General features: G+C 39.9%; 1 protein-coding gene across 2 annotated transcripts in view; it reads left to right on the top strand.

Moving 5' to 3' along the window:
- Positions 1-27,581, top strand: part of PTGER3 (prostaglandin E receptor 3) — a 180,360-nt gene that overhangs the window by 49,079 nt on the left and 103,700 nt on the right. The window contains exon 3 of one of the 2 annotated variants that reach the window (XM_047873161.1): positions 26,295-26,386. The exons of the other annotated variant lie outside the window; for it this stretch is intronic. Within the exon in view, the coding sequence (XP_047729117.1) occupies positions 26,295-26,386 (92 nt within the window). The remainder of the gene's footprint in view (positions 1-26,294; positions 26,387-27,581) is intronic. 2 annotated transcript variants of the gene reach the window in all.

Raw genomic sequence — 27,581 nt, forward strand, 5'->3', positions numbered from 1 at the left:
GTTTTCTGTGACTGCAAATGCTCGGGCAAATAAATACTAAGAAACCACAAGGGAGTTTGCTGTAAAAGCAGGAACTGCAAATATCTTTTGGAAGACTTCTTCCAACCCATGATTCTATGGATTTATACATAAAACCAGTTGTAAAAATGGCCACAGTATTTGAAATGGTGTGTAAAGATGGCTGAATTTAAATGTTGAACTTAGTTCCCTGCTTTAAAACCCTTTATATGTGGTTTATATTCTGCCTCATGTGACATTAACTGAATTGTTGTTGGATCTAATCTCAAAGCTAACCTTCAAGGTCTCTATGTTCATCTTACTAGTTTACAGCTTTTTTGGAAAACTCTTCTCAAAAAAACAGCAAAAATGTTATCAAAAAGAGCTACAGCAATTATTTTCCAGCAATTAAATCAGAATAGCTGATGGCCATTAATATCAATGACTTTATTAGCTGGGGTATCTGATTGCCATCATTGAATATAAAAGGCCACCAAGAATGTGAATTTGGTCAAACTCAGATCACTTTTAACTATGCATAAAGCATATCTTGTAGGAGAATAAACCAAATATGAATAATATTTATCAAATTTTTATACATTACCCACCCTATTTTTTTAATTTTATGAACAAGAGAAATGTACTTTAAAATATAGAAACAAATGATTCAGTAAATGTTTAAGGAAGCTTTTAAAATTTCAAATAACTGTAAGGAACCAATACCATTACATAAATAGTGAGGGGCTTTTTTTTTGTTTTGTTTTTGTTTTTGTTTTGTTTTTTTAATCAATAGTGCAATTACTCTTGAAGAAAGACATTTTTCATTTCACTGGGTGGGGCAAAATAGGTCATGTTTTCCAGTTAAAGTAAGCCTAAAGAAAACATACGACTTATTTATACAAAATGATCCTTAACAGGGTTAGATATAGTTACATCTCTTCTAAGGCACAGAATCAGATACTAACATCCTTGTTGGAAGTGTTGAAATTGTTGGTATCATTCATTGCTCTCTGAAGAGCAACATTATTACCTGAGAGGTTTTAACATCATCAGTGGGAAGGCCACATGGGGTAGCTTTGTGGAAGAGTCCGGGGGATTTAAAGACATAGATTTGCAACCTGGTTCTTGACTTACTAGCTGTATGAGTGGGAAGTTTTTAAATCTTTTTCTGCCTCTGTTTACTGATTTATAAATTGATGCTAATGATACCTATTTCACCAGTAAGTGAAAGAAAATAATACATGTACAAATCACAGTAGAAACTTCATCATTTATAGCCAGTATTAACATTAAATAATTCTACTTCCCTTTTCAAAAATACATTTATACCACCTTCAGGAGTAACATTAGTTGTAAACGTGACAAATTAATATCTAAACAATCAACACTTATAGAATTCTTTTATAATTTCCAAGGCATTTTAGTATCTGTAGTTTTATTTGATCAAACTGTTCAAGTAGGGAGGGAAGAATTGTTATTATCCAAATTTTGTAGATAAAAAGCTAAGGCTAAGATTAGGTGGATACAAACTTGCAGTTGTCAAATAAGAAAGTTGTGTAGATGTCACGGACAGCATGGTGACTACAGTTAATAATACTGTATTGCCTCTTTGAAATTTGCTAAGACAGTAGATCTCAAAAATTCTCATCTCAAGAAAAAAAAAACTTGTAACTATACATGGATGGTGGATGTTAACTGGATTTACTGTGGTGATCATTTCACAATATGTATATATCAAATCATTATGTTGTACACCCGAAACTAATATAATAGTATGTGCTAATTATATCTCAAAAAGAAAAAGAAGACTAGGTATAACATTTGGACTTTGGTGTTAAACTTTAGCTCTACGCTTGGCCTAGAAATGAGTTTCTTCTCTTTCTAAGCCTCAGTTCTCTCCTTTGGAGAGTGGAGATAGTAATGGTGTCCCCAGAAATGCCTGGTGTTTTCCCAGTGCCCATCGTGCAAACCCTGAATGTTTCACATATTCAAAACTGTACCATTCCAGTGTTATCTGACAATAAGATACCAGCCTTTGGGAAATTCTTTCCCCAAACACCTTATGCACATTCACAATTCTGTTCCTACTGTTTTCTTTGCTTGAATGTTCTTCTTAATTGAGAAAGTCCTACTCTCTCATTAAGGTGCATTGTAATTATACCTATTTAAGAATTCTTAACTGATGCCCGATTCGGAATTAACAACTACCCCCTTTGTGCATCCATGATAATTTATTTATGCCTCTGTGATTACCTCTCATTGTTTGAGCTATATGATAGTCAGCTGCACTTGTTTCTGGCTCCCCCACTAGATTCCTTGAATGAGACCACATCTTTTTAATCTTAGTGTCCCATACCCTCCCATTTCCTCTCCTTCCCCCAGCCTCCAAGACAGTGAAGACTGTAATATAGACATATAGTAGACATACAAACATGGTTTAAATTTATTTTAATGACTGCAGTACAAATGAGATGAATAAAAAATGTGAGGATATCCAAGAAGGGGTTTTAGTTGAAAAAGAAATTAAGCCTTACAGAGCTTACCACAATGCTAGATATACAGTACATGTTTCAGCAAATAGTTGTTAACTACAATTAGGGACTGAAATTAGAGATGATGGTATCCAAACTTTTGCACATACATGTCACTCAGAATGCCTCTAATTCCTTCCCAGTGAAGGTTCCTTGGTGCCATCATGGGAAAAAGTATTAAATTGGATGGAATATTAAATTAGTAATTGAAAAGTATTATATTAGTCTCATTGAGTGCAACACTTCTTACAGTCATGTTAAGTTTATAAGGTAATGTGAAGGGAAAACCTTGTCTGTGTTGATTCATATGTCTATGGAATGGCCTTATGTAGAGGATGGGAAGTCCCGGAGGTGACCTTCCAGGCTGGCAGGAAGGAGAGTAGCTGTGGTTAGCAGGATGGTGTGAGGAGCAGAACAGCCTTTGGCCACAAGGTCTGAATAGTGTGAACTTGGGATCTAGCATGCTTTCTCCAGGGCCCCTTCAGCAACCCTGCTGTGGAGTCAGAGGCTGATAGAGTAGAAAAAATACTTCCCTTCCCAAAGCTGAGAGCATTCAAGAGAAGCAAATTCTGACACCTCCTTTTGACATGTAAGGAAGCTGAACAGAGAACTATCAGCCAGCACAGCTCCAGTGCTTTGATAGGTTAATATTTGGTATCACTTTTCTGCTTCCTGTCAGGTGCTCTTATCACCGGACCACAGTTTCCCCATTAGTTGTAGTTATCGTTCACTCAATCTTCCACTCACTCACTCAACCCATTTGTGTTTGGCTGCTCTGTCTGCCTGTTACTATGCTGAGCCACACAGGGATACAAAGTGCCCTCCAGGAGCAAAGCATGCAACGTAACACATTTCAAAGACTGAAAAACTTAAAAGCACACCTGAGCGGGCCTCCCCAAGTCACTCTGACTCTCCTCTGAGCCCTTCAGAGCCTACAGATCTTACTTTCACAAATGGCCCTGAGCATCACCCCAGGTTTAATGCACTGCAGAAGGAGGGGAATCTAACGTGTCGGATATTTTAGACTAAGTTACAAAATGTAGATTTCTGCCTACATCAGTTCACTTTTTGGCATATAGTGAATTTCTAAGAAAGTGAGCAGAGCAATAGGATCCTCTAGCTCAGGTACCCAGAGTCCCCTGTCACAGAAGAATGTTCACCAGTGTCCCGTGTGCAGGCAGGTGCATTACAGAGGAGGCCAAAGACTGGAGGATCTTTCTTGGTCTCTCTAGACCTTTAAGAAGGACATCATCTCTTATCCCTTGTACTTTGGAGGGGAATACATATCAAAGGTGGGACAATAATGTGGAAAAGTAAATGGATTAAAAATGAATGTGTTCCACTGTGCAGAAAAGAGAGGATGAGGTTTTTAAGAGATTATCTGGAGGTGGGAAGGAAGTAAGCATGTCTAACTCTACTACCCGCATTCAGTGTTAGAAGAGGGAAAAATTTAACATTGAGTAACCTCAAATAAAACTGACTTTTATTTAAGTCAGAGGGAAAATAAGGTCCATGGAATTTATTTTTCAAGTATATAATGGAATTAGTCTCAAAGAGTTCTGCCCAGGATAAAGTAGTTATATACATTGTGAGTCTCAGACATTTTTTGCTATTATATTCAATTCAGCCTCAATGATCATTCATCAGATGCTTCTGAGATGCCAGTCACTGTGCTAAGTGCTTAGAACCTGTACTTCTTATTTCTGCTTGTCTGAGGGAGAGTCCCAGCATAGGGTGAGGATTTTAAATAGTATTTCCATATTTGCTTGAGCCCTAAAAGAAATCAAGTGCAAGGATGACTTGTTTCCTTGCTCTTTTTGTCTGACTCTAAGCTTAGCTGTTTCCACTTGAGAGCATAGACGAGAGGAGAGCATATTTTGATATTTTATCCCTGGGTGTCTCTAAACAACTGATTGTGTAGAATCCTACTGCTGGAAGAGGCTGTAGGGACCATTGAGTCAAGAGGATTTCTATTGGGTTCAATAGAGCCTTATCTGCAGGAGCTGCTGCTGCTACTGGTGTGTGTGTGTGTGTGTGTGTGTGTGTGTGTGTGTAGTGGAATTAGGGACAAGGATAATGGGTTGGATTTTGAACAGTTCAAGGCCAGCTATTATTATAGCCTCAGCTCAAGATCTCTCTTTTATCTGTCCTGTATATCAGGCTTCTAACTGGAATTTCATTGAAAGTAATGGTTCTGCTTTTAAAAGAAAAACACTGTTCCTTCGACACCCTACTCTTCACACTTCTGACATAAAACATGTGGGGTTTTTCCCACACCCACCAATCCTTCAACAACAGCTGGATTCCCTACAATTCAATTAGATGCTGACTATTCAGAGTTAATGCAGACCCCCCAGGTTACGGACTCAGTTACTGCCCCCACCCCACTTCAGATGCCAATCACAAGTGCATGCTTCCCAGACTTCTGACAAACAGACCATATATCAGAGGTTCCCAGGACCTTCATCTTGGGTTCAGTAATTTGCATGAATGACTCACAAAACTCAGGAAAACAATTTACTTACTAGATACCAGTTTATTATAAAAGGATACAATTCAGGAACAGCCAGATGGAAGAGGTGTGTAGGACAAGGTGTGTGGAAGAGGTGCAGAGTGTCTGTGTCCTCTGTGGGTACACCTCCCTCCAAGTACCTCAATGTGTTCATTAGTCTGGAAGCCCTCTGATCCTCCTAGGTAAGGGTTTCATATGGAGGCTTCAGTACTTAGGCATGATTGATTACATCATTGACCATTAGTGATTGACTCATCTCCAGTTCCTCTCTTCTCCCCTGAGGTCAGAGGGTGGGATTAAAAGTGCCAAGCCTCTAATCATATGGTTAGTTTCCCTGGCAATCAGACCCCCATCTTAGGTGTTTTTCAAAAGTCACCTCATTAACATAAACTCAGATGAGGTTGAAAGGGGCTTCTTATGAATAACAAAAGATGCTCCTTTCACCTCTATCCTTCTGGAGCTTTTTCAGGAACTGAGGACAAAAACCAAATATCATAATGACACCTTTATCATTCAGAACTATTTCAGTAGGTAGGGATGAAGACTAAAATATATGTATTTTTTGTTATATCACAATATCACTGTATCCAAAAATTATAAGAACATAAACCACAAATTTAGTTCAGCTGATACTCAGAGTTGAAGTAACTTGTCCAAGGTCACACAAGTCCTTAGAGGGAGAGCCAAGACTAGCATTCGTGCCTTCTTCCCAAGCTAATTTCAACCATGGTGGTTTTTCGGACTGCCATCTAGATTGTTGGAAGCAGGGTTTCTGGAGCCACGCTACTTGGGTTCAAATCCTAGTTCAACTACTTACTAGCTGCATGACTGTAGGTAAAGTACTTGCCCTCTCTGTACCTCAGTATCTTCATCTGTAAAGTCAAGATATTAGTAGACCCTTTCCTCTAGGATTGTTATGAGCAGCAAATGAGCTAAAATATGTAAAGCACCTAGAAAGGTGCTTGACATTTAGTAAAAATTGTGTGTGAGCTATTATTATTATTATTTAAAGATTTAAAAAATCTATAGCAACCCCCCTAAGATCTAAAATTCTAGAATTGGTACTCCTTTAAGTAAGGACTTTCTCATAGAAAGTAAATGCATTATGTGGGTAAAAAATAACACAGTAAAGCACTGCCAGTCTCTGTATCCCAAAAATAATTATTACCATTAGTTCTAGCCACTTAGTAGGGCCTTATAAGAATGGGACATAGAATAATAGTTCAACTTTGGTGATGAATTGGGATAGGATTTCTTTATAGAAGCCAAGGAAAAACGTGAAAGCTGAAAGAGGGACAAATCTGAAAGGAAGGTACTGGTAGGATAAAACATGCCTGAAACAAAAGTGGCCCCATTCAAAATTCTCTTCGGTGCCCACGTCAGAGGCTGAGGCATGAAATGAATCTCCACTCCGTCCCTGGAAAGAACTGATACCAGGGTCTCCTCATACTCCTGTCCTATGCATTTCTTTCCTCCCCTCTTACTCCACGTACATACTGATTCTCTCACTTTCTGGCTAAGATAATATGTTGAAAATGGCAGTGAAAAGGAAGAAAAATCAAGCAAGTGTATAAGGGAAGACTGAGACTGTAGAAGGGACAGGAGAGGGGATGTCCTGCCAGTCAGCCTTGCTGACAAGAGCTGGGGTTGTCAAGAAGGGTGCAGTGAGAAAAGAGTCTGGCATCCATTAGGACAGTTTCTCTTCTCCCACAGGTTTCCTTGTACCGTCAGCTCTACAATGTGAGGCCAGAGCCAAGCCTCACGTTCACGTCCTTGTAGAGCATCTCATTTTAGAATCATACTGGAGAAGCAAGTTCTAATGGTGCATGTGTGTGCATGTAAGTGAAAGAGAGAGACAGAGAGAGAGACAGAGAGAGAGAGAGAGAGGAGAGAGAGAGAGAGAGAATTGAGTGAGAATGACAGAGAGAGAGGGAGAAAGAGAACTTTCACTACTAACCACATGGCAGCTCCTGGTCACTTAGATATGAGTCAGAAGGTTGCCTATGAAATTTGCAGAAGAAATTGCCCAGAAGGCAATTCTTATCTATCTATCTATCTATCTATCTATCTATCTATCTATCTATTTGTTTATTTATATTTATTTATTTTTTAAGTGAACTCTACCCCCCAACATGGGACTCGAGCTCATGACCCCGAGATCAAGAGTTGCATTCTCTACCAGTTGAGTCAGCCAGGTGCCCCAGAAAGCCATTCTTTTTTTCATTACTTTGAGAGAGGCTGAGAGAGTACCAGCAGGGGGTGGGGGGTGGGGGTACAGGAAGAGGGAAAGAAAGAGAGAATCCAGCATAGAGCCCAACATGGGGCTTGATCCCATGATCAAGTGAGATCATGTGAGATCATGACCTGAGCTGAAATCAAGACTCAAATCCTTAACCGACTGAGCCATCCAAGTGCCCCTAGAAAGCCATCTTAACAATGAAATTCAAATAACCTACTTTCTTTTGAGCAAGAAGTTCAATCTCACCTTTGCTATCTGTAAAATGTAATTATAGCCTTTGTTGTTCTGTTCCAGGTAGACATTTCTCAGCTAATCTAGTGTTTTTATTGCTATGAACCTACCTGTTATAAAGAAGACTGTGATATGGTACACTGCTGTTAGTGAAATAATTTGGTTCCATTACTGATGATATGTCTTTGATAATTTAGAATATGCAACAGTATTGTGTAGGTCCAGAGTCATTTTTATGACCACTGATAATTGTTCAATTCTGTGAAAATAAATTCTGCTGGATCCTTAATTCCAGGTTAAAGGAATTTGCTACACACAGCATTTATAGTTCAGTCAGTGAGTAACATATTCCAACTGTATAATCTAACATAGTTAATAAGTTTATTTTTATTTTCAGGGTCTGTCCACATGTTTCTCATATGCTGGTTACAAAAGAAGCAGCTATAATTTAGCCAAATACCCATTTCCAATGGTATTCTTTTAGCCTAAATACTTGAATACATGTAGCTCATAAAAACTCAGAAAACTGAAAACTAAGTGCCTCTCCCAGTGAAACATAAGTGGAGACACCAAGATGATGTTAATAACATTGGTAACACTTTGATATATATTTACTTCATTTGATTATCCTCACTTCCTTATGAAAGAAAATGGAGCGAAATGCTATCATTTTCCCCATATCATAGACAAAGTAATTGAAATTTATAAAATTTAAACAAGCTTTTCCAGGTTTAAAGTGAGTTAAGATTCAAGTCTAGCTTTAAGATCAATTTCTGAGCTGTGTTGTAAACCCAGTATGGGGATAAAGCAGATTTGTATTATACAGTGGTTTGATGCTATTACACTTGTCTTTGATCATGTGGAAATGCTGTACAAATTTTGAGAAAATTATATGCAGACAATTTGGAGTCATCTTCAACTTTTGGGCATGACCTATGTAAGGGCCCCCAAACCAGTCTCCTTATGCCAAATCCTAAAGCCTCAAGGATTGTGCTTTTTTGTTACTTGATTCATTTTAAGCTAGACATGATGAAAACACCATTAGTTTCCTTTTATCAGTATGGTTTTCTCTGTATTACTTTAGGTGTTCTCTTGACAACTGCCCAGAATTTATTCTAGCTTGATGGATGATTTATCAGTGTGTTAGGTTTGGTCAGGTGCCAAAAAAAAATCCAAAATGACAACGGCTATAAGAAGATAGAAGGGCATTTCTTTCCAACTTATACAAATTCTACATGTAGGCAGTCCATGGCTGATCTGGGCCATTTCTGATCATCAGAGTTTGAAGCTATTGTTAGCCATTCTTAATGTACCACTTCATGGTCCAGTATGGCTGCTTGAGATCCAGCCATTAATTTGGCTCCGTTCAGGGGAAGGAGGATGGATTAAATAAAGAAGAATGTTCTCCTTCCCTTTAAGCAGTTTTCCAGAAGTGTCATCACTTTTCTTTTATTTATAATTGGCCAGAATTTAGTCACACAGCCACACGTAACTGGGAGAGTGCTGGAAATGCGGTGTTTTAATTGGAATCAGCTAATAATCAGATAAAGAAAGACAGAATGGGTACTAGAAAGCAAATGGCAATCTCTGCTGTAGTCAAAGAATAGTTCCTTATTTTATGTACCGTTTTTAGTATTGAAATATATTTCACATATAACATTATGTAAATTTAAAGTGCATAACATGTTAATTTGATACATTTATACTTTCATATGATTGCCATTGAAGTGATAATTAGCACCTCTATCACATTACATAATTATCATTTCCTTTTAGTGGTTGGAATAATTAAATTCTAGGCTCTCAGCAAGCTTGTCTCTCAACAGTATTGCTGTCTAGAATCACTCTACTGTGCATGAACTCTCTAGGGTTTACCTACTACTTGTTGCCAGTTTGTATTCTTAAACAGCATCTTCCCTATACCTCCAACCCCATCCCCTGGTGCACCACCGTTCCACTCTCTGTTTCTATGAGTTTGGCTTTTTTAGATTACACATATAACTGATATCATATCCCATTTGTCTTTCTCTGTCTGACATCCCACTTAGCATAATGTCTTCAAGTGCCATCCATGTTGTTGCAAATGGCAGGTTGTCCTTTCTCATAGCTGTATTGCATGACATTTTAAATGTCTTTTATGGGTAAGGGGCTATTTTATGTCAGAGAATCTATTAAGTTTTTGCCTGAGGATCATAGTTATTATATTATTACACACTGTATTACTATTATATTACTAAGAATAAGGGAACCTGAATAATATATGATTTGCTAAATTATTTTGTATTTAAATAACTGACTTCTAAATTTTTGCAGAAAATCTAGACTCCAAAATGTGAGTAATGGGACTATCATCGTTATTCTTTGTCCTTGTCACTTACAGAAATGGGAATGCATTGGGGCGCCTGGGTGGCGCAGTCGGTTAAGTGTCCGACTTCAGCCAGGTCACGATCTCGCGGTCAGTGAGTTCGAGCCCCGCATCAGGCTCTGGGCTGACGGCTCGGAGCCTGGAGCCTGTTTCCGATTCTGTGTCTCCCTCTCTCTCTGACCCTCCCCCGTTCATGCTCTGTCTCTCTCTGTCCCAAAAATAAATAAACGTTAAAAAAAAAAAAAAAAAGAAATGGGAATGCACTGAGGATTTAGATTTTTCATTACCATTAAATATGTATACAACATAATGAATACTATTTAATTGTATACAGTTTATAACATTTTTGCTGGTGATAAGTCAAGATTTTGTGTTAATGTCTCGCACAGTGTCTTCCACATAAAAGATAGGTAATCAATGAATGCTGAATTGAATTGACCTCTGCTACTCAGGTTAATCTATTTGCCTGATAAAGGACCCTTGATAGCTGCTGCTAGTATTCAACCATTAATCTGATGACAGTGCTACACTGGCTCTGATTCAGTCTGATTGTAGTGGGTGGTTGTGGGTTATTGGTAAGAATAGATGGGACGACAGGGAATCAAGTCACCTCCTAGCTATGGAAGCCTTTTGCCTCAGACAGTGGTCACAGCTGCGCCCTCAGGGACGAGGAAATCCTCCAGCAACCAATGTGCATACAGATCAATCAAATCAGCTCTGAGTTGGAGGATAAAGATTAATTTATCATGAAATTCATTACTCAGTGCAATTACTATATTTACCATAATCTTTAATCTTACTCAATCCTCCAACTATTGATTTGGTAATATACTATAAGAGTGCATTTGATCATTTTCTTGTTATCTGAGCTGTATGTCCTGTGATTAACCTTTTAAAGCCTGGACATAAAATCACAGTAAGCCCCTCCACTGACTGTCTCTGATTATAAGTTATACAACAGAACAAATCTTACACCTATTATAAGGTTTAATTTGTTCTTAGACACATACTCCTAACTTGTTTGCTATTAGGATGGCCTTCTTTTATTAGTCATCTTGGGCACTGTCTCATTTTCCTTCCTGGTCACTTTTATAATGCATTGAACTGAAAAATTAAAAGCTCATATTCAGATTTATAAAGGTAGTCCCCACATTTATTTAGTGCTATTAGCATCTGTTTGGCTATTAAGAGTCTCCACTTTTGTTAATGGCTGGGGTGAAAACTGTATAGTGTACAACTTAGATATTTTTAAAATTTCTTTTTAAAAATTTTGTATGTAGAACAAAAATTCGTCATGAATCTATGTTCTCTGATGGCTGGGACAGAGACTGTGAGGTAGAGCAGTAGAGGATGGGTTTTTAAACTTACGCTTGAAAGTATGTTGTCCATCTATTGTTTTTTGGGGTGGTTTTTTTTCCACTTTGCATTAACCAGTCTCTTTGAGGGAAATGCTCTGACTTCATGGTTTCTCCCACCTCCCCCCTTCTCTTACCCAAGATGGCATCTGAAGGAGAAAGCTTATATCCTGTCATGATAATGGGGCAGACAAGGAGAGGTCACTTGTCTACACAGAGTCCTGATCCTGTCTGTGGGGTCCTCCCCATTCTCCCTAGAGTTGATTTTGATCTTCCTGGTTGCTAGGTAGCTGCTGGCATCCCCGTTGACTCAGGGATGTGAATCTGGTGTTTTCAGAGTGCATTTTGAGCATTGTGGTTCTTCTTTGCTGACTTGGTCCCGTTATTTTCTCTCTGACACAACAGACTCTTAAGGCTTTGTCACTTCTTTTCTCTAGACATTGGCTTTGGCTGTCTAACCGTAGGGAAGACTCTGGCCCTAAACATAGCAGCTCCATTGCAATCCTTCTGGCGTTCAGCTTTCCTTTCTCTTCCATGGACCCCAGGGCGACTCTGGGGGGCCTTCTCCACCATGTGGAGTCTGGGGATACTCAGAGAATTATGAGGGCCTCCTCTCTGCCATTCCCCTGCTCTGGAAGTGTCCACACGTAAGTGCCAGGCCAACCTGTGAGGCCGTGTCCTCAAAAGCTCATAGCCATTTGTTTTTTCTATTTGGGCTTTCTATTTTTTTGTCATCCTCCCACATGTGGGGTTTGATGCTGAGGCATTTGTGGAGCACTAAGGACATTGTCCACTCCTTCCAGCACTAGAACGGCTTTTGTCTGCTGTGGTCCCTCGTGCATTTCTTCCTTCTAGTTGGGCCTCACTCTCCCATTTCCCTGGGGCTATAATGATAGGTGGGTTGCTGTGGGTGTGGGGAGGGGACCAAAACAATACTATTAGCAATCCAAAAAGTATTTAGGAGGTGTTTCAATATTTAAAGAATATGGGGCACCTGGATGGCTCAGTCGGTTAAATGTCTGACTTTTGATCTCAGGTCTTGACCTCAGGGTAGTGCGTTAAAGCCCTGTGTTGGGCCCTGTGCTGGGCGTCAAGCCTATTTAAAAAAATATATCTTTTTCCTCTAAATTGATAAGTAGTGTGTGAGTTCTTAAACTGCCCTTATTCTTTTACTAGTAGCGTAATTTTGAATAGTTGAAATAATTTTGTTATTTTGATCCATCCAAAGAATATTATTGAAATCAATATAAGCAGCATAACAAATAGCTACAAGAGCTAAGCCATATGTGCTGTACATCTAGTAACAACATGTATTCATTACTCAGCCCACTAATTATGGGCACTAATAGGCATCTGGCTAGCTCAAGTTCTCCATGATGATAATCCCTGCTGTGCAGGATTTTTTTTTTTTTTTAAGTAGGCTTCACACCCAGAGTGGACCCCAGTGCGAGGCTCAGACTCACGACCATGAGATCGAGACCTGAGCCAAGATCAAGAGTCGGATGCTCAACTGACTGAGCTGCCTAGGTGCCCCTATAGATCTCTTAGGAACTAGGCTAAGGCTAAAGTCCACTTCTGGGGATAGGGCTGCACCCTCCTGGTTCTGAGATCTAGGAAACTCCAGATGTGGAACAAACCAACCAAATCCAGTGAGTCAGACAGCAGCAAAGATGGTGCAGGAAAGGGTTGGTCTCTAGTGTGCTTCTCTGTTGATATCAATCAACTATTCTTCCTTTTGCAGGTTTACTTTTACATAGAGGGAGTGCTTAAAAGATAAGGCAGGCTGTGAATTTGACCAGGTGTGCATGGTTATCACTAAGATTTAAAAAATCTCCCTTCTCACTCTATATATAGTGCATCATAAATCCCAGCCACCAAATACTAACTGGTGCCATTCTGTATCAGACATCGTTCTGGGCTCTTTGGAGTTAGAGAGTATTTACAATACGGTCCCTGATTTTAAAGCTAGAGTCTTTCTGGAAAGATCATTCATTCATTCAGAAATATGTATTGAGTTCATCCTTTGTGCCAGGCATTGTAATATGTGGGCATAGGGCAGAAATGAAATAGATAGGAACCCTGCTTCCACGGAGCTTACAATCAGGTGATATTCATATTCAGTAAGTGACTCTGGCTGTAACCAAATATCCCCAATTCTAACCTCATGGTGTTCCTTTCCTTTCCTATCAAATAAAAGAATTCAAGCACATTCTTGGGGCACCTGCGTGGCTCAGTTGGTTGGGCGGCCGACTTCAGCTCATGTCATGATCTCGCATTCTGTGAGTTCGAGCCCCTTCTTGGGCTCTGTGACAGCTCAGAGCCTGGAGCCTGCTTCGCATTCTGTTTCTCCCTCTGTCTCTGCCCCTCCCCCATTCGGACTCTCTTTCTCTCTCAAAAATAAAATAAACATCAAAAAAGAAAAAGAAAAAAGAAAAAATAGAAGAATTCGAGCACATTCTCGGTAGCCTCAGCAGACACAGTCCCTCCTGAACCCTCTATGACTCCAAGTGTCCTTCATGCTCCACTGTCATTTGGCAGGTCTCACTCTGGACAGGTGTTCTGCATTCCTAATGAGCCCTTCCGTTTTCTCTGTTCTGCTTGCCTAGGCAGTTTCCTCTCCCTGCGGTGTTCATCTCCAGACTGTGATCCTCTCCCTTCTTTCTCTGAGGCCTCACCCTCATAATTCTTCTTTATAAGACTCTCTACTGAGAGCTTCACCTGAGGCTGGGGTGAGTGGGGAGGGAGGAAGTGAAAAGAAAAAAAACAAAGTAAAATTTAAAACCACAGATGCGAAATGCTTAATGCGCAGGGACAGTGGTATGTACTGATATTTTCCCACACATTTAAAAGTACTCCCTAACCTTCATTGACTGTTCCGGTTCCTAGCTGTTCACAAATGGATGCCATCTGCCTCAGCTCCACTGATGTTTCTTACGTCGGTCATATTCAGACTATTCAGAGTCCCAGGACTGTAAATCTCCAGACCTGCTCTAGCTCTCAACCAATCCTTCCTCACAAAAAAAAGGAAGCCAAGAAAAAACATTACCTTTCGGCTCCCTCTTTCCACCAGGGAGGCAGTCCTTGACAGTGGTCTGCTGAGCAACTTGGTGCCTCTATGCAAACCATTCCCTTCCTAGGCCATGGGCTTCACCTTCACAAAATCCAAAGGGCTCATTACAGTATTTCCCCAAACAAAAACAACTGAATTCCCCCAAAGGTGAATTCCACTGCTACCTCTGTATCACAGAAATGCCTTCACTTTGCTGTGTTCCGCTCACAAGTAAGGGGAGGCCAGGAATGATGTGGGAACATATAATGTGGTACCCTCCTTCTGTGGGGGCCAATACCAGAAGGATGAATGAAGTCTTCTAGAGGAAGAAGTAGCTGGATGGTGCGAGGTAGGCATATGAGGAGCAGCATTCAGACATAGGGAACAACATGGGCAGAATCCCCGAGTTTCCAGGAGGCACAACATTCAAAGAACAACAATGCAGGTACTGGTGAGGCATGGAGAAGGAAGGAGAGAGATGAATGAAGTCTGAGAGGTAGACTAGAGTCTTGTATGCCATGAAATCGATTTTGGTCTTTACTCTAAAGATCATATAAAAATTTGCATATGCAATTTAATAAAGCATATGTGTGGGCATATCTGTGAATGTATGTGGATAGTGACAAGGTTTGCTTTATCAGCATCTGTATGGGGAATGGCTTAGTTAGCAATATCAGGTGGCATTTGCTAGATGCTAACTGAGCAGGAGCAGTGGTTGGTACTGACATTTATCCATGCAATTGTAGATCTCTTAGACATCAAAAATTTCTTCCCAAGGCCCCAGGAAGAAGGAGTACTGCAGCCCAGTCACAGATGATGTTCCCAAAGTGGGAGGCAAAATATAATACTGTGATAATTTATCTAGCAGGTCTGTGTGATTATACACATTGCTATAAAAGTACCTGGTAGGGGCGCCTGGGTGGCTCAGTCAGTTAAGCGTCCGACTTCAGCTCAGGTCATGATCTCGTGGTTCGGGAGTTCAAGCGCCGCGTCGGGCTCTGTGCTGACAGCTCAGAACCTGGAGCCTGTTTCAGATTCTGTGTCTCCTTCTCTCTCTGACCCTCCCCCGTTCATGCTCTGTCTCTCTCTGTCTCAAAAATAAATAAACGTTAAAAAAAAAAAAGTACCTGGTAGGATAATTTTATGGAGGAAAAGTTCCTCCTGAGTTGGCATCAAAGGCAGATAGACATAGGGTGATGCTAATGAAACTCAAGCTTCAAAGCCCCTCCCTCGCACAGATCTTTCCTAGACCTTCGCCCTGCTTTCATATTCACTTTATTAAAGAAAGTTTTATACTTTTCAGGTTCCTCAAAACCTGGATCCACTTCTGTCTGGTATGATACCCAGGCATTCATGGAGAAAGTGGGATCTGAACTAGCCCTTGAAAGAAAATTAAGCTGGGCATATGCCAATAGAAGTGGAGCTCATTTGGGATGAGGAGGTCTGTAGGGACAGTGTATGGGGTGAATTGTAGGGCAGTGAGTTGATTGGTCAATGGCATCCAGTTCCCCGACTCATTATCTAGGGTATCCACAGAGCCATTGTTTAGTTATTAGGGATAACTAAACATTATTAGCTAAACATTAATAACTAAATATTATTACCTAACTTCTGTTTAGGTTCTTTGGGATATAAGAAATGGAGTACCTCTCAGGTTAGCTCAAGCAAGTGGAGGTTTATTGTAATGGAATATTGTGGGCTGGAACATGTAGTCTGGAGTTAAAGGATAGATCAGAATCAAGAGAATCAACACTTGGAATAAATAGAATTCCACACTAGTCTTCCACCAACATTGGGCCTACCTATTTTCTACCTGCCTGACTGTGTTTCCATTATCAATTACCAAGTTTCTCTCTCTGCTGTCAATATAAGTTCTTAACTTAATGATTTGTGCTTGCATACAATATCTGCTTCTTCACGGCTCTGGTCCTGCTCTGGTCCTCATTTGCTCAACATTTCAAAATTCAGGTTCTTAAGAGAAATCTCTGTCATGTCAGCTCATTGTTCCTTGACTGGCAAAGTCAGACATCAGTGACTAGCCTATGCCTTGGGATGGTATACTTTTTCCAATTGGGTATGCCTGGGATGTATAGAATCCTTGTACAAAATATGGCAGCCCATAGCTTCCCCATCAGCAGGGGTCGTGCAGAGGAATTTCTCTTACAAGCATCTATAGATGTGACTGGCTATTCAGTATAGCTGAAATAGTACTAGCTAATAAGTCCTGAAAGCTCCCTCTGTGTCCCTATTTCTGTTCTAAGTGTTTCTTATATATTAACCCTTTTAATCCTACTAACAATCTTATGGGGTATTAACTACCATTGTCCCCATTTAGCTGAGGAGGAAACTGATACCCAGTAAGTTCCAGTAACTTACTCAGGATCACACAGCTAATAACTAGTGGAACCAGGATTCTAGCCAGGTAGTAGTTTTAAAGTCCATTGTCTTCTACACCACATGTGAGATTTTCTGTGAGATTTTCGGAAGGCTGGTGTGTAGCAGAGACTAGAGGCAGATAAATCACTTAGGGGACTAATTTGGGTTGCACTGATGATGTGCGTGGACAATACATGAGGAACTAAGAAAAATGCAGAAAGGATAGGGAAGAAAGGATTTTCCAGACACACACACACACAAATAAGAGTCATTTGGATTTGATGGTAAGTGGGAACAGGGATTTCAAAATAAATATTCAAGTGAAACACATTGTACATCCCCTGCTAATGAAAAAACAAGTTGGAGAATACATTTTAAATTTCTTAGCAGTGGGAAAATGACTAATTGGTTATCTGAAAATACAGTGTTTAAAGGCTTTTATCAAGCCTTTATGTAAGAAACTGTTATATTCTTTCTTACAGAGAAGTATTATACAGTGAAAATTTTCCTGCCTCTAGATATCCCCACAAAAGGCTGGTTAGACTTCTAGGTTACTGGGAAACTCTGGTTTTTCTAATTTTGCACAGCGTTTTGAAGGGAAAACATTTAGCCCTTAGGGTGTAGCATGAAATAAAGAAAATTTGTGGGTGAGCTGTATCTTCAGTGTTGGTATTCAAGCTTCTCAGAGTCCCCTGGGGAGCTGGATGTGAGAGCAAATATGCCAGGCACAGTAAAAGATGTGGTAGAAGTGTGGACAATAGTCCATGAGAGCCAGCGAATAAAGCCCTTTTTGCTGTCTGTGGAGCCTGGGACACTGTTCCCCAGAAGGCAGTGTTTAACATTTGATCCTTCGTCCTGCGTTTGGTTGCTGGCTGACAGTCATCCGTTTGTAATTCCAAAAATTGTGTCAAAGCTTAGACTTCATGGAGTGGATACCTGTCCAGGCTCCCCAACTGCTGTGCAGCTCTACCCAATATTAGCCCCACAGTGAGCTGCACATGACAGCCAGCTGAGTTTGCTTTCTTACTCTTGTAAATTCAGGCCTGTGTTCAAGCTTTCCCCTCCTCCCCACCAGTTCTTTTCACACCCAATATCTCTTGATGAAAAGTCAAACCCCTCCTGATTCACTTTAATCTCCCTTTTCTCTGAATTCTTGGGGTGTTTACAACCTGTACTATTGCGAGGAAGCCAGTGTTACCTGCATTTAAAGTATCTTGTCTTTAGAATATATTTTATTTTATTTTATTGTTTAACTTTTTAAAGTTTATTTATTTATTTTGAGAGAGAGAGAGAGAGAGAGAGAGAGAGAGAAATGGCGTATGCACAAGAGTGAGCAAGAGGGAGGGGCAGAGAGAGAGGGAGAGATTGAATCCCAAGCAGGCTCTGTGATGTCAGCACACAGCCCAATGTGGGGCTCAAACTCACGAACTTGTGAGATCATGACCTGAGCCAAAATCAAGAGTTGGAGGCTTAACCAATTGAGCCACCCAGGCGCCCCTCCACCCTATTTCTTTATTTTTCAAATGGTATAACCACTTTTTAATGGTTTTTATGACATTATTTTTTAATTTAAATCCAAGTTAGTTAACATATCGTGTAATAATGATTTCAGGAATAGAATTTAGTGATTCATCACTTACATATAACACCCACTGTAGAATAAATTTTAATGTTTTAGACAGGAAAAGAGATAGAATGCCTCCAACAGGCCAGGTTTAAATCAAAGTATTAGAGGTCACCTAGCCTAGTTACAGTGTAATTTTTTGTTGGCCAGTGAGGCTCCAAAAACCCAAAAGATGTAGGTCCTCTGATGAGAAGATCGTAAGACGTTAGAGACTTTAGTATAGTTCTAGCTGTTCAAGATCTCATGGAGAGCCATGAAAACAATCATTAGAAGAAGAGATGCTGGGTCTACCTCTTTTGTTTCTCTGAGAAAAGAGCAGGAAAGGAAGGAAAGCTTTGGAGAGTAAGAAGAGAGAACGGTTTCTTCTTGTTGGTAGTGTGAAATAGCAGGACAAGGAGTAGACACGACTACGACCAGCATGCACATGACACTAGATAATCCACCAGCTGTATGCATTTCTTTAGAATTTTACTGAAGGTTATGGGGGCACTTGGTTGACTCAGTTGGTTGAGTGTCCGGCTCTTAATTTTGGTTCAGGTCATGATCTTGCGGTTGTGAGATCGAGCCCCGCATTGGGCTCTGTGCTGAGCATGGAGTCTGCTTGGGATTCTCTCCCTCCCTCTCCTTCTGTCTCTCCCCAGCTTGCATGCATTCTCTCTCAAAAATAAATAAACATTAAAACAAAGATTTTGCTGAAGTTTATGTATCTACATTTATTTTTTTTATTTATTTTTATTTATTTTTAATGTTTATTTATTTCTGAGACAGAGCGAGACAGAGCATAAGTGGGGGAGGGGCAGAGAGAGAGGGAGACACAGAATCAGAAGCAGACTCCGGGCTCCGAGCTGTCAGCACAGAGCCCGACACGGGGCTCGAACTCACAAACCATGAGATCATGACCTGAGCCCAAGTCGGTCGCTCAACCGACTGAGCCACCCAGGCGCCCCTATGTATCTACATTTCTTATACAAAATAATTAATTAATTGATTTATCAGAAAGCAATATTTTTATAGTCAGGTAATGAATTAAAAGCAAAAGGTCTAGTTTCTAGTCCTAGTCTACACTTGAGCAAGTCACATTACTGAGCTTTAATTTTTTTCACCTATGAAATGGAAATAATGTCAATCTACTTAGAGATGCTCCATGTAAATCATTCATTTAGACATCAAATAGTAATTAAGCTGCACTGTGGAAGCCTCTAGACTAGTCACTAGGAGCGCACCAATGAACAAAAGCAGATAAAAACCTCCGTGGGGCTCATTGACTAGTATAATGGGCCAGACTTCCTTCCTTCCTTCCTTCCTTCCTTCCTTCCTTCCTTCCTTCCTTCCCTCCTTCCCTCCTTCCTTCCTTTCTTTATTCCTCTCTCTCTCTCTCTCTCTTTCTTAGTTATTTGCTGAATAACTGTTATATACTATAGTGGTATTTACAAGTGGATCAAATCTGCAAATTAATTATCGGGCTTTGTGATGGAACAGAAATAAGGAAGCTGAATTTTAGGTGAGACATTGCTGCAAACTAGCTCTGTGACTATAAAAAGTAATGTTCCCTCATATCTTCATCTGTAAATAAGAGGGTTGGACTGTGTGATCTCTTTAGCTTTAAAATGTCCAGTTTTGTTTATTTCTTCAGGGATCACTACCATGCTTGCCTAAGAAGAACTCCCGTATCGAGATATGTGTTACAAATTACAACAAATAAGATGATGGCAAAAGTCACCAGGTTATACTCTGGAGTGTGATTTTATGCTGTTTTCTGTAATTTTCTTGTTATTTCAATTGTCTCTGTACCAGATTATGCCAAGGCAGTAATCAAGAAATGCATAACATATCTTATTGCCTTGATTAGGTAAAACCCATTTGATATCAGAAGCCTAGAATTGCATTTCATCATTCTAAAATTATCTCCATTTTCCCCTCTCAAGTAGGTCAAATTCTGCCCCTATTGACTTACATGCTTTACTTTTTACTTTGACCAATGACTCCCTTTTTATCTATCATAAAAATATAAAATTTGGAAAAAGTTACATTTAGTGCAGCTCCCATCAGAATAATTTATTCATTCTAGATCTATGATGTTTTATTATACTTGTGTAACAAGAGAGGGACAATCTTGTAAATATTAAGTCTTACTATGCAGTACAGGTAGATGTAGCCCAAGTATTACCATACCAGAGATTATGATAAATACCCAAATTTTCCAAGACACTACTTTCACTGTCATGGGGGTTGGACTCAGTGAGGCAGTGTGGGTTGTAGTTAGCATGTATTCTGGAACCAGACTATCTGCATTTGAGTCCAAACTCTGCCACTGACTGGTGGGTGACCCTGAACAAGTTGCTTAATGTCTCTGTGTCTCAGTTTTCTCATTTGTCAAGAGAAGATGATAATAGTGCCAAATTCAAAGAATGAAATACATTAATATTTATAAAATGTTTAGAACAGTGCCTGACAAAACAGAAAGTACTTTATAATTGTGGGCTATTATTTAGGAGACCTTTGAAGGGAGAGGAAGTACAAGTAGTAGATGTACCACATAGAAAGCTGGTGGTGAAAGGGGAGGTGAGAAATTGGACCACACGTACAGAAAGGGGAAAGTTCAGGCAGTCAAGCACACGTGTTCCTGTGTGTTTTATTTCTAGAGATAAGGGAAGTTTAGGAATATCCGAAGATGGATGGAACACAGCCAGTGAACAGAAAGATGGAAGAAAAGAGGGCTAGCTGTGGGGGAGGATGATCTGTACCAAGGACACAGGTCATTAGAAGTGATAGGAGATAAGTACTTATTGAACAGTTGTCTACGTCCTTCAGAAAGCCAGACGGCCTTTACAATATGTTTTGAATCTGGTGTTGCAATTCTGAAGAAAACAATGCAGATTACCATACCTCTCAGCTCTTCAAGATCAGGCAGCGGATGAGAAGTTAGTGAGCTAATGTGGAGTTCAGCCGGGTTATTCTGGAAGGAGCCTCCCAGACAAACACAGTATTCAACAGACAGAGGCAGAGTGGCTCTGGGAACACAGGCGTCAGGCATCTGCAGCTAAACCACAGATGGCCCAGGGGCCACCAATAAGCCATGGCAGTAGACAAAACGACCCGGCTGTGTTCAGGTGTCTGTCGAGTGGCCACTTATGCATCAATATTTCTACCACAATTTCCACAAGGAAAATAATTTGGTCCAAAAGTCAAATTCAAATTCAAGATCACACACACACACACACACACACACACACACACACAGAGTCTTTTCTGTTTTATATCTTAACTGGAATATTTAAAAATTTTCTGTAGTATGGCTTAGAAAATAAGGTTGCTTTAACTGAAATCTTTGGGCTGTCATATCCAGAGAGGACCAGCAATGTGGGCAAACGGGGTATTGTACATGTTTGGCAATTTGGGGATAAAAAAACCCACAGACCTATGAGCTTAGCTCAAACAAGAGAAAGAGGACTTATCTTGAGCAGGAAGATGTTGGGCAGCATAAAGGACACCATCTTCATGGTGACAAGCAGTAAAATGTCTAAGAGAGGCCCTTCAGTGCCTGCACATCCTACACTCTCAGAAGGACCCATACTTGAGTGTGTATGGAAGCCAGGGTACAAAACATTACATTTAATTACACCTACAAATTTGGCCCTGCCTGACCTATGGTGGGTTCTACATAAGTGTTTTTTTTACCTCTTCTCTCTTCCACACAAGGTAATTCTCTTTTTAAATATAGTTTCTCCATATAGATTTAAAAGTTTTGACCCTAGCTAAAGTGATCCTAGGCATCAGTAGCAGGAGTGGAGAAGACAATTGTCTACAGGACACCTTCCCAGAGTTCTCCAATCTCTGCATATGGCAGCCCCCGCCACTACCAGCCACAACTTGCTAAGTGTGTGGCTGGTAGTACATCCCACATAATTGGAGTCCTACCCAGAACCTCTTAGATCCCATACAGCAGTTCTATATATTCACCCCCAACTTCTGCTTGTTTTGCTGATAACTGCTTACACTCTGACCTTCAAAGGCAAGGGGAGAGCCAGAGGGCCTGGGGGTCTCGTTCCCCCAAAGAAGCACTGACTGATGGATGTGGGAGTAGAGAAGCCCAGATTCTTTGTTTATAAATGAGACAAACTTTGAAACTGTAATTTATACTCCAGAGTTTCCCACAAGTTCAGGCTGAGGCTGGAATCACTTAAAATTGCACTCCTTGCTTGGTTTCTTCTGTGTCCTACTTTCCCACTTCCTTACTGGTTTTTCTCTGGGAGCACATTCTTAATGAGTCACTTGAATACAAATCCTTGGCTTAGGTTCTGCTTCTGGGAGTACTCAGCCTAAGACAGTTCTTATTATTCATTCATTCATTTAAAAATGTGCAGTGAGTGTCTGAGTGCTTTCTTCCCAGTTCTGGGAAGAAAAGCCATACACAGGTAAAATGTAAGGATAGATATTCTCAGGGGAAATGTGACGCATATGGAGACTATGTGTTTCTAAACCAAGGGAATCTTTTAAAGTATGAGCATACCATCACACCTGGAAAAGTGACTTACATGTCACTTACATGTCACTGGTTCTTTGTGTGCTGAAAAATTTGATCAGTCCTTGTCTCACAATGTTGATCAATAGGAAGGCCAATCATTTACTTAGAAATCAATTTATTCACAAAGTTATTGAGTTCCTACTGTGAATCAGAGTGAGAAACTGACAAAGTACAATTTAAATAATGTGTGCAATGGTATAGAAAGACAATAATAGGAGCAATACTTTGCCAAGAAAATGAAAAGCTGGGTCTTGAAGGAGAAGTAGAATTAATTCTGGATGGAAATAGAGAGAGGCATTTTAGAAAGGCAATAGCAAACTCCACAGTAAGTAAGGGTGAAAAAGCATTGGCCAGTCTTAGACTGTATAGTTTAGGGACTGAAGCAAGGCTCTGGTGAAAGGCAAGAGATTAACCTGGAGATGCAAGTTGGGAGTCACTCAGTGGTGGGTCTTCAGAACTTTATCCTGTAGCCATGGGGAACATTCAAAGATGTTTAGGATTGGGCAAGGTTTGCTTTAGAAATAATATGAAGGATGCATTCAAGAGAGAAAAATTTGGGTCAGAACACTGGTTAGTTACAAGGCTGTTATTAAGTTAAATCATAAATAATTTCCAACATCCAACCATTTTTGATCCAACAAAGCTGTCAGTTTCATATAGGTCAAACTGATTCACTAACCAGGAAGACAAGGGCACAAAGACTGGAGAGACCGGGTAAAATAAAAGAGATACATAGGAAAGAAAATAGACATGAAATGAATGAGCCACTGGCTGCTGGGCCAGAGTAAGTTGCAGAAATTAGGTGTGACAGAAAGGCAAAGTTTTCTGAGAATGATGGAGCGAATCATTGAGTGTTTGTAAGGGAAATAGGGCTCAATGGAGAGGAGTGGTTTAGAGAGTGCAACAGGGAACCATACCATGCTTCCAAGCTCTCAGTTCTTCCCATGTTACCTTGCGGTGTTTCATTTCTTCAGTTCCTCCTCCTTCTCCTCCTCCTCTTTCTTCTTTTTTAATGTTTATTTATTTTTGAGAGACACAGCATGATCAGGGGAGGGACAGAGAGAGGGGAACAGAGAATCTGAAGCGGGCTCCATGCTGACATGGTTCAAACCCACAAACCATGACCTGAGCCAAAACCAAGAGTGGGGCACTCAACCGACTGAGTCACTCAGGCACCCTTCCGTTCTTTCTTTTTAAAAATGTTTTTTTTAAATAATCTCTACACCCAGTATGAGGCTTGAATTTACAACCCCAGATCAAGAGTCACATGCTCCACTGACTGAGCCAGCCAGGTACCCCATCAGTTCCTTCTTTTTCTGTTACTTGACATTGGACAAACATGATATTCAAACGCCTACAGTTGTATCTTTTCCTCAAGTTAAGCCAACAAATAACGCAACCCCAAGTACTTTACTTAGTTAAAGTAGGCTTCCAAACAATAAACTATGTAGTATAAGAGCAGGAAGAAAAAACCTAGGGGTCCAGTAGTTAGGCATCCAATCTAACTGGATTGATTATTCTTTTTTTTTTTTTTAATTTTTTTTTTCAATGTTTATTTATTTTTGGGACAGAGAGAGACAGAGCATGAACGGGGGAGGGGCAGAGAGAGAGGGAAACACAGAATCGGAAACAGGCTCCAGGCTCCGAGCCATCAGCCCAGAGCCTGACGCGGGGCTCGAACTCCCGGACCGCAAGATCGTGACCTGGCTGAAGTCGGACGCTTAACCGACTACGCCACCCAGGCGCCCCAGGATTGATTATTCTTTACAAAGGCACATAGGCGATTCTGAAAGGCTCAGAAAATAAATAGAAAATCCTGTGCTTTTTTCTCTACTCTGACCTCAACTCTGACCACTCTTCCAGAGCCACAATATTTCTATTACAAGTGCCATTAAACTTCTATTTGTGCTGAAATAGATATTGGTCAAAGTGTTTATTTGGTTTGCAAAGAAGACATATCTTTTTATTGTCCTTCAAATAATACTGTCTTCCTAAAACAGAAATTATATATTTGCTTAACACAGTCAGAAATTGGAGAACTACATGTCTGTCTGGACATCTTATGTAATTTATGCTACATGAAATGGGCATGCTGTTTAAAATGATCTTAACTAAACCTTTGAGAAAAAAATACCTAAGGAACACAATAAAAAATACTGACTAAGGAAACACTGGATTTCATTTATTTCTTCTTTTCTTGTAATACTTTTTTTGGTAAGAATTTAATTTTTCAGCCATTTCTTATAAGAGAATTACTAACAAATGTATACAGAGGAAATCTTTCTTTCTTAGTAGTTTTTATTGAATCCAGTGAATTTAAGCTATTTGTAGAACATTGCTCAGCTATTATTTGGAGAATCCAGTGAATTTAAGCTATTATTTGGAGAATCCTATTTAATCGTGCCACAAATACTTAACTGTCCATGACCTATGTGTCAGGCACTGTGGTAGCTGGTGGAGACACAGTGGTAAGGACAACTAGGCATGAAACTTGTAGCCTAGAGATAGCAACAAATATTAAACAATACTCACAAAAGTGACTTTTGTTTCCAAGCTACAATGAACTCTTGAAAAAAAATAGTGGGTATCACATAGTGGGGGACCAGTCCTAGTCAATATTCAGAATATTCTCTGAAGAAGTGATATTCCAAGTTGAGATCTGAAGGAAAAGTAGGAATCAGCCAGATGATGAGGGAATTGGAAGAGCATTCTAGGCAGAGGAAGCTTCAAGTGCAAAGGCCCTGAGGTAGGAAGGAGGATGATGCTATTCATGATATTCACAGATGGCTAGTGTGGTCTCAACAGGCAAAGCTGGAGTTGCAGACAGAGGCTAGATCAAAAAGGACCTCTGAGGTCATGTGAAGAATTATGGTCTGTCCTAGGAGTAACAGAAAGTCACTGAAAGCTAGAAAGTGGTAGAATTGGATTTACCTACACCAATCATTTGAGTCCAATGGGGTTTTTCTTTTTTTAAGTTTATTTTTTTATTTTTATTTTTTTGAGTTGAGGAGGGGCAGAGAGAGAGGGAGAAAGAGAATTCCAAGCTGGGCTGGCAGCACGAAGCCTGATGTGGGGCTTGATCCCACAAATCATGAGATCATGACCTCAGCAGAAATCAAGAGTTGGACACTTAACCGAATGAGCCATCCAGGCACCCTCGAAGCCAGTGAGTTTTCATTCACCATTTAACAAGTGGTATGATAGCTGCTCTATGGATTTAGAAGTCGTATTAGGTGTGGTCTCTACTCAAGTAATATATGGTGTGAAACTATAGGAGGAAATAGAAGGTGGGTCAAAGCTTGGAGGCAGAAATGAAGCAGTCTTGGGAAGATAAGATCTAAAGTATTTTTTGTTTAGTTGGCTACAGCTAAGCAAATTGATGTATAGATTTTTGGTTCTGCTTTTCTATAAAATGTTCAAGGAACAGTCATCTGACAAAAGGGATCATCATCAATGATTCTGTCCACTGAAACCCTCTGTCTGTTCACAGATCAGGCACCACACAAACAACTATGCATCCAGCTCCACCTCCTTACCCCACCAGTGCTCCTCAACCTTGATGTGGAGTGACCAGTTGGAAAGGTGAGATGTAGAAGCTGTCTAGATTACAGTATAGCCTTCCCCTATCTCTGTTCTGATCTGCGTTCATGCTACGAGGACGAAATATCCCTAAGAATTAAAATGCAGTTTAAGCACACACACCTGACTAAGGAGGACTAGATTTCTTAGAGGAGCTGTTGCTGTTTTTACAACTTCACTTAAATTTCCTCCAACTAAGAACTTTCTGAGACTGGTTCCAGGCTGATCTTGTGACTAGTCAACTCTCATGCAGTAAAAGAGCCTGCATGTCACTGATTTTTCACACTAAGAACACCCTCTAGGAATATTTTAAGGCTAAGCCACTCTGTTTTGATTAGACATCAGAACTCAGTGTGCTCGCCACATGGTTAACACACCCCTGCTTGCCCTTTTGAATAGATTTATTTTGTATAAAACACGTACTTCAAAGAATGGATACTCTAGAAAGCAGATCATAATGCCAAATACAATGTATAGTTAGTCATATTAAATTTCAAGCATTAGCTTCCTTCCTAAAACACCTTATTTCAATATTTCAATATTTCTGACTATAGGGTTAAATGAATGAATAATCTTCTGGGTATTACTCCATTATGTGATCTTTTTTGTTTTAATGAAAGAATGTGAAAAGTTTTAATTTTTTTTTTCAAACATAGCACACTTGGCTTTTCAAATAAGTTGAACTCGCTATTGTAATGGAAAGTCAGCACGTTCATTTTATTTCATTCCCTGGGTGAGGCTAGGTACAATGACTCCATCATTCCATGTAAGTTGTTAGGATGGATATGGACATTTAAGCAGCTCAAAGTCTTTGGCCATTTGTTCTCTCATGGCTGAAGTTACTGAAAGGTAATCACTTCTGTTCCTCAGGGGAAGATTAAAATGTGTTTTCCAATAGAGATATAGTGTGCAACAATGCCTAAAGTATACCAATAAGCTGGTTCATTCTGGAATGTAGCTTCAAAGTCAATAAAGTTTTTATTCAACTCATCTTCATCATCCTACAGCCTTTCCTTAAATATCTGCATGTAATACATCTATTCTGGGCACTTTTTTTGCCATAAATGCAGAATTCTTTGGAAAATAAGTGAAGGGAAAAGAAGGGAGATCCCCAGTTCCCATCTCTTTATTAGTAGGCTCACTCTAATTTCATTTTTAATTTTTTAAAGTAAATCCCATTGTCCTTTCCCTTCATTAT

The sequence above is a fragment of the Prionailurus viverrinus genome, chromosome C1 (assembly GCF_022837055.1).
Source record: "Prionailurus viverrinus isolate Anna chromosome C1, UM_Priviv_1.0, whole genome shotgun sequence".
Taxonomy (NCBI): Eukaryota; Metazoa; Chordata; class Mammalia; order Carnivora; family Felidae; genus Prionailurus; species Prionailurus viverrinus.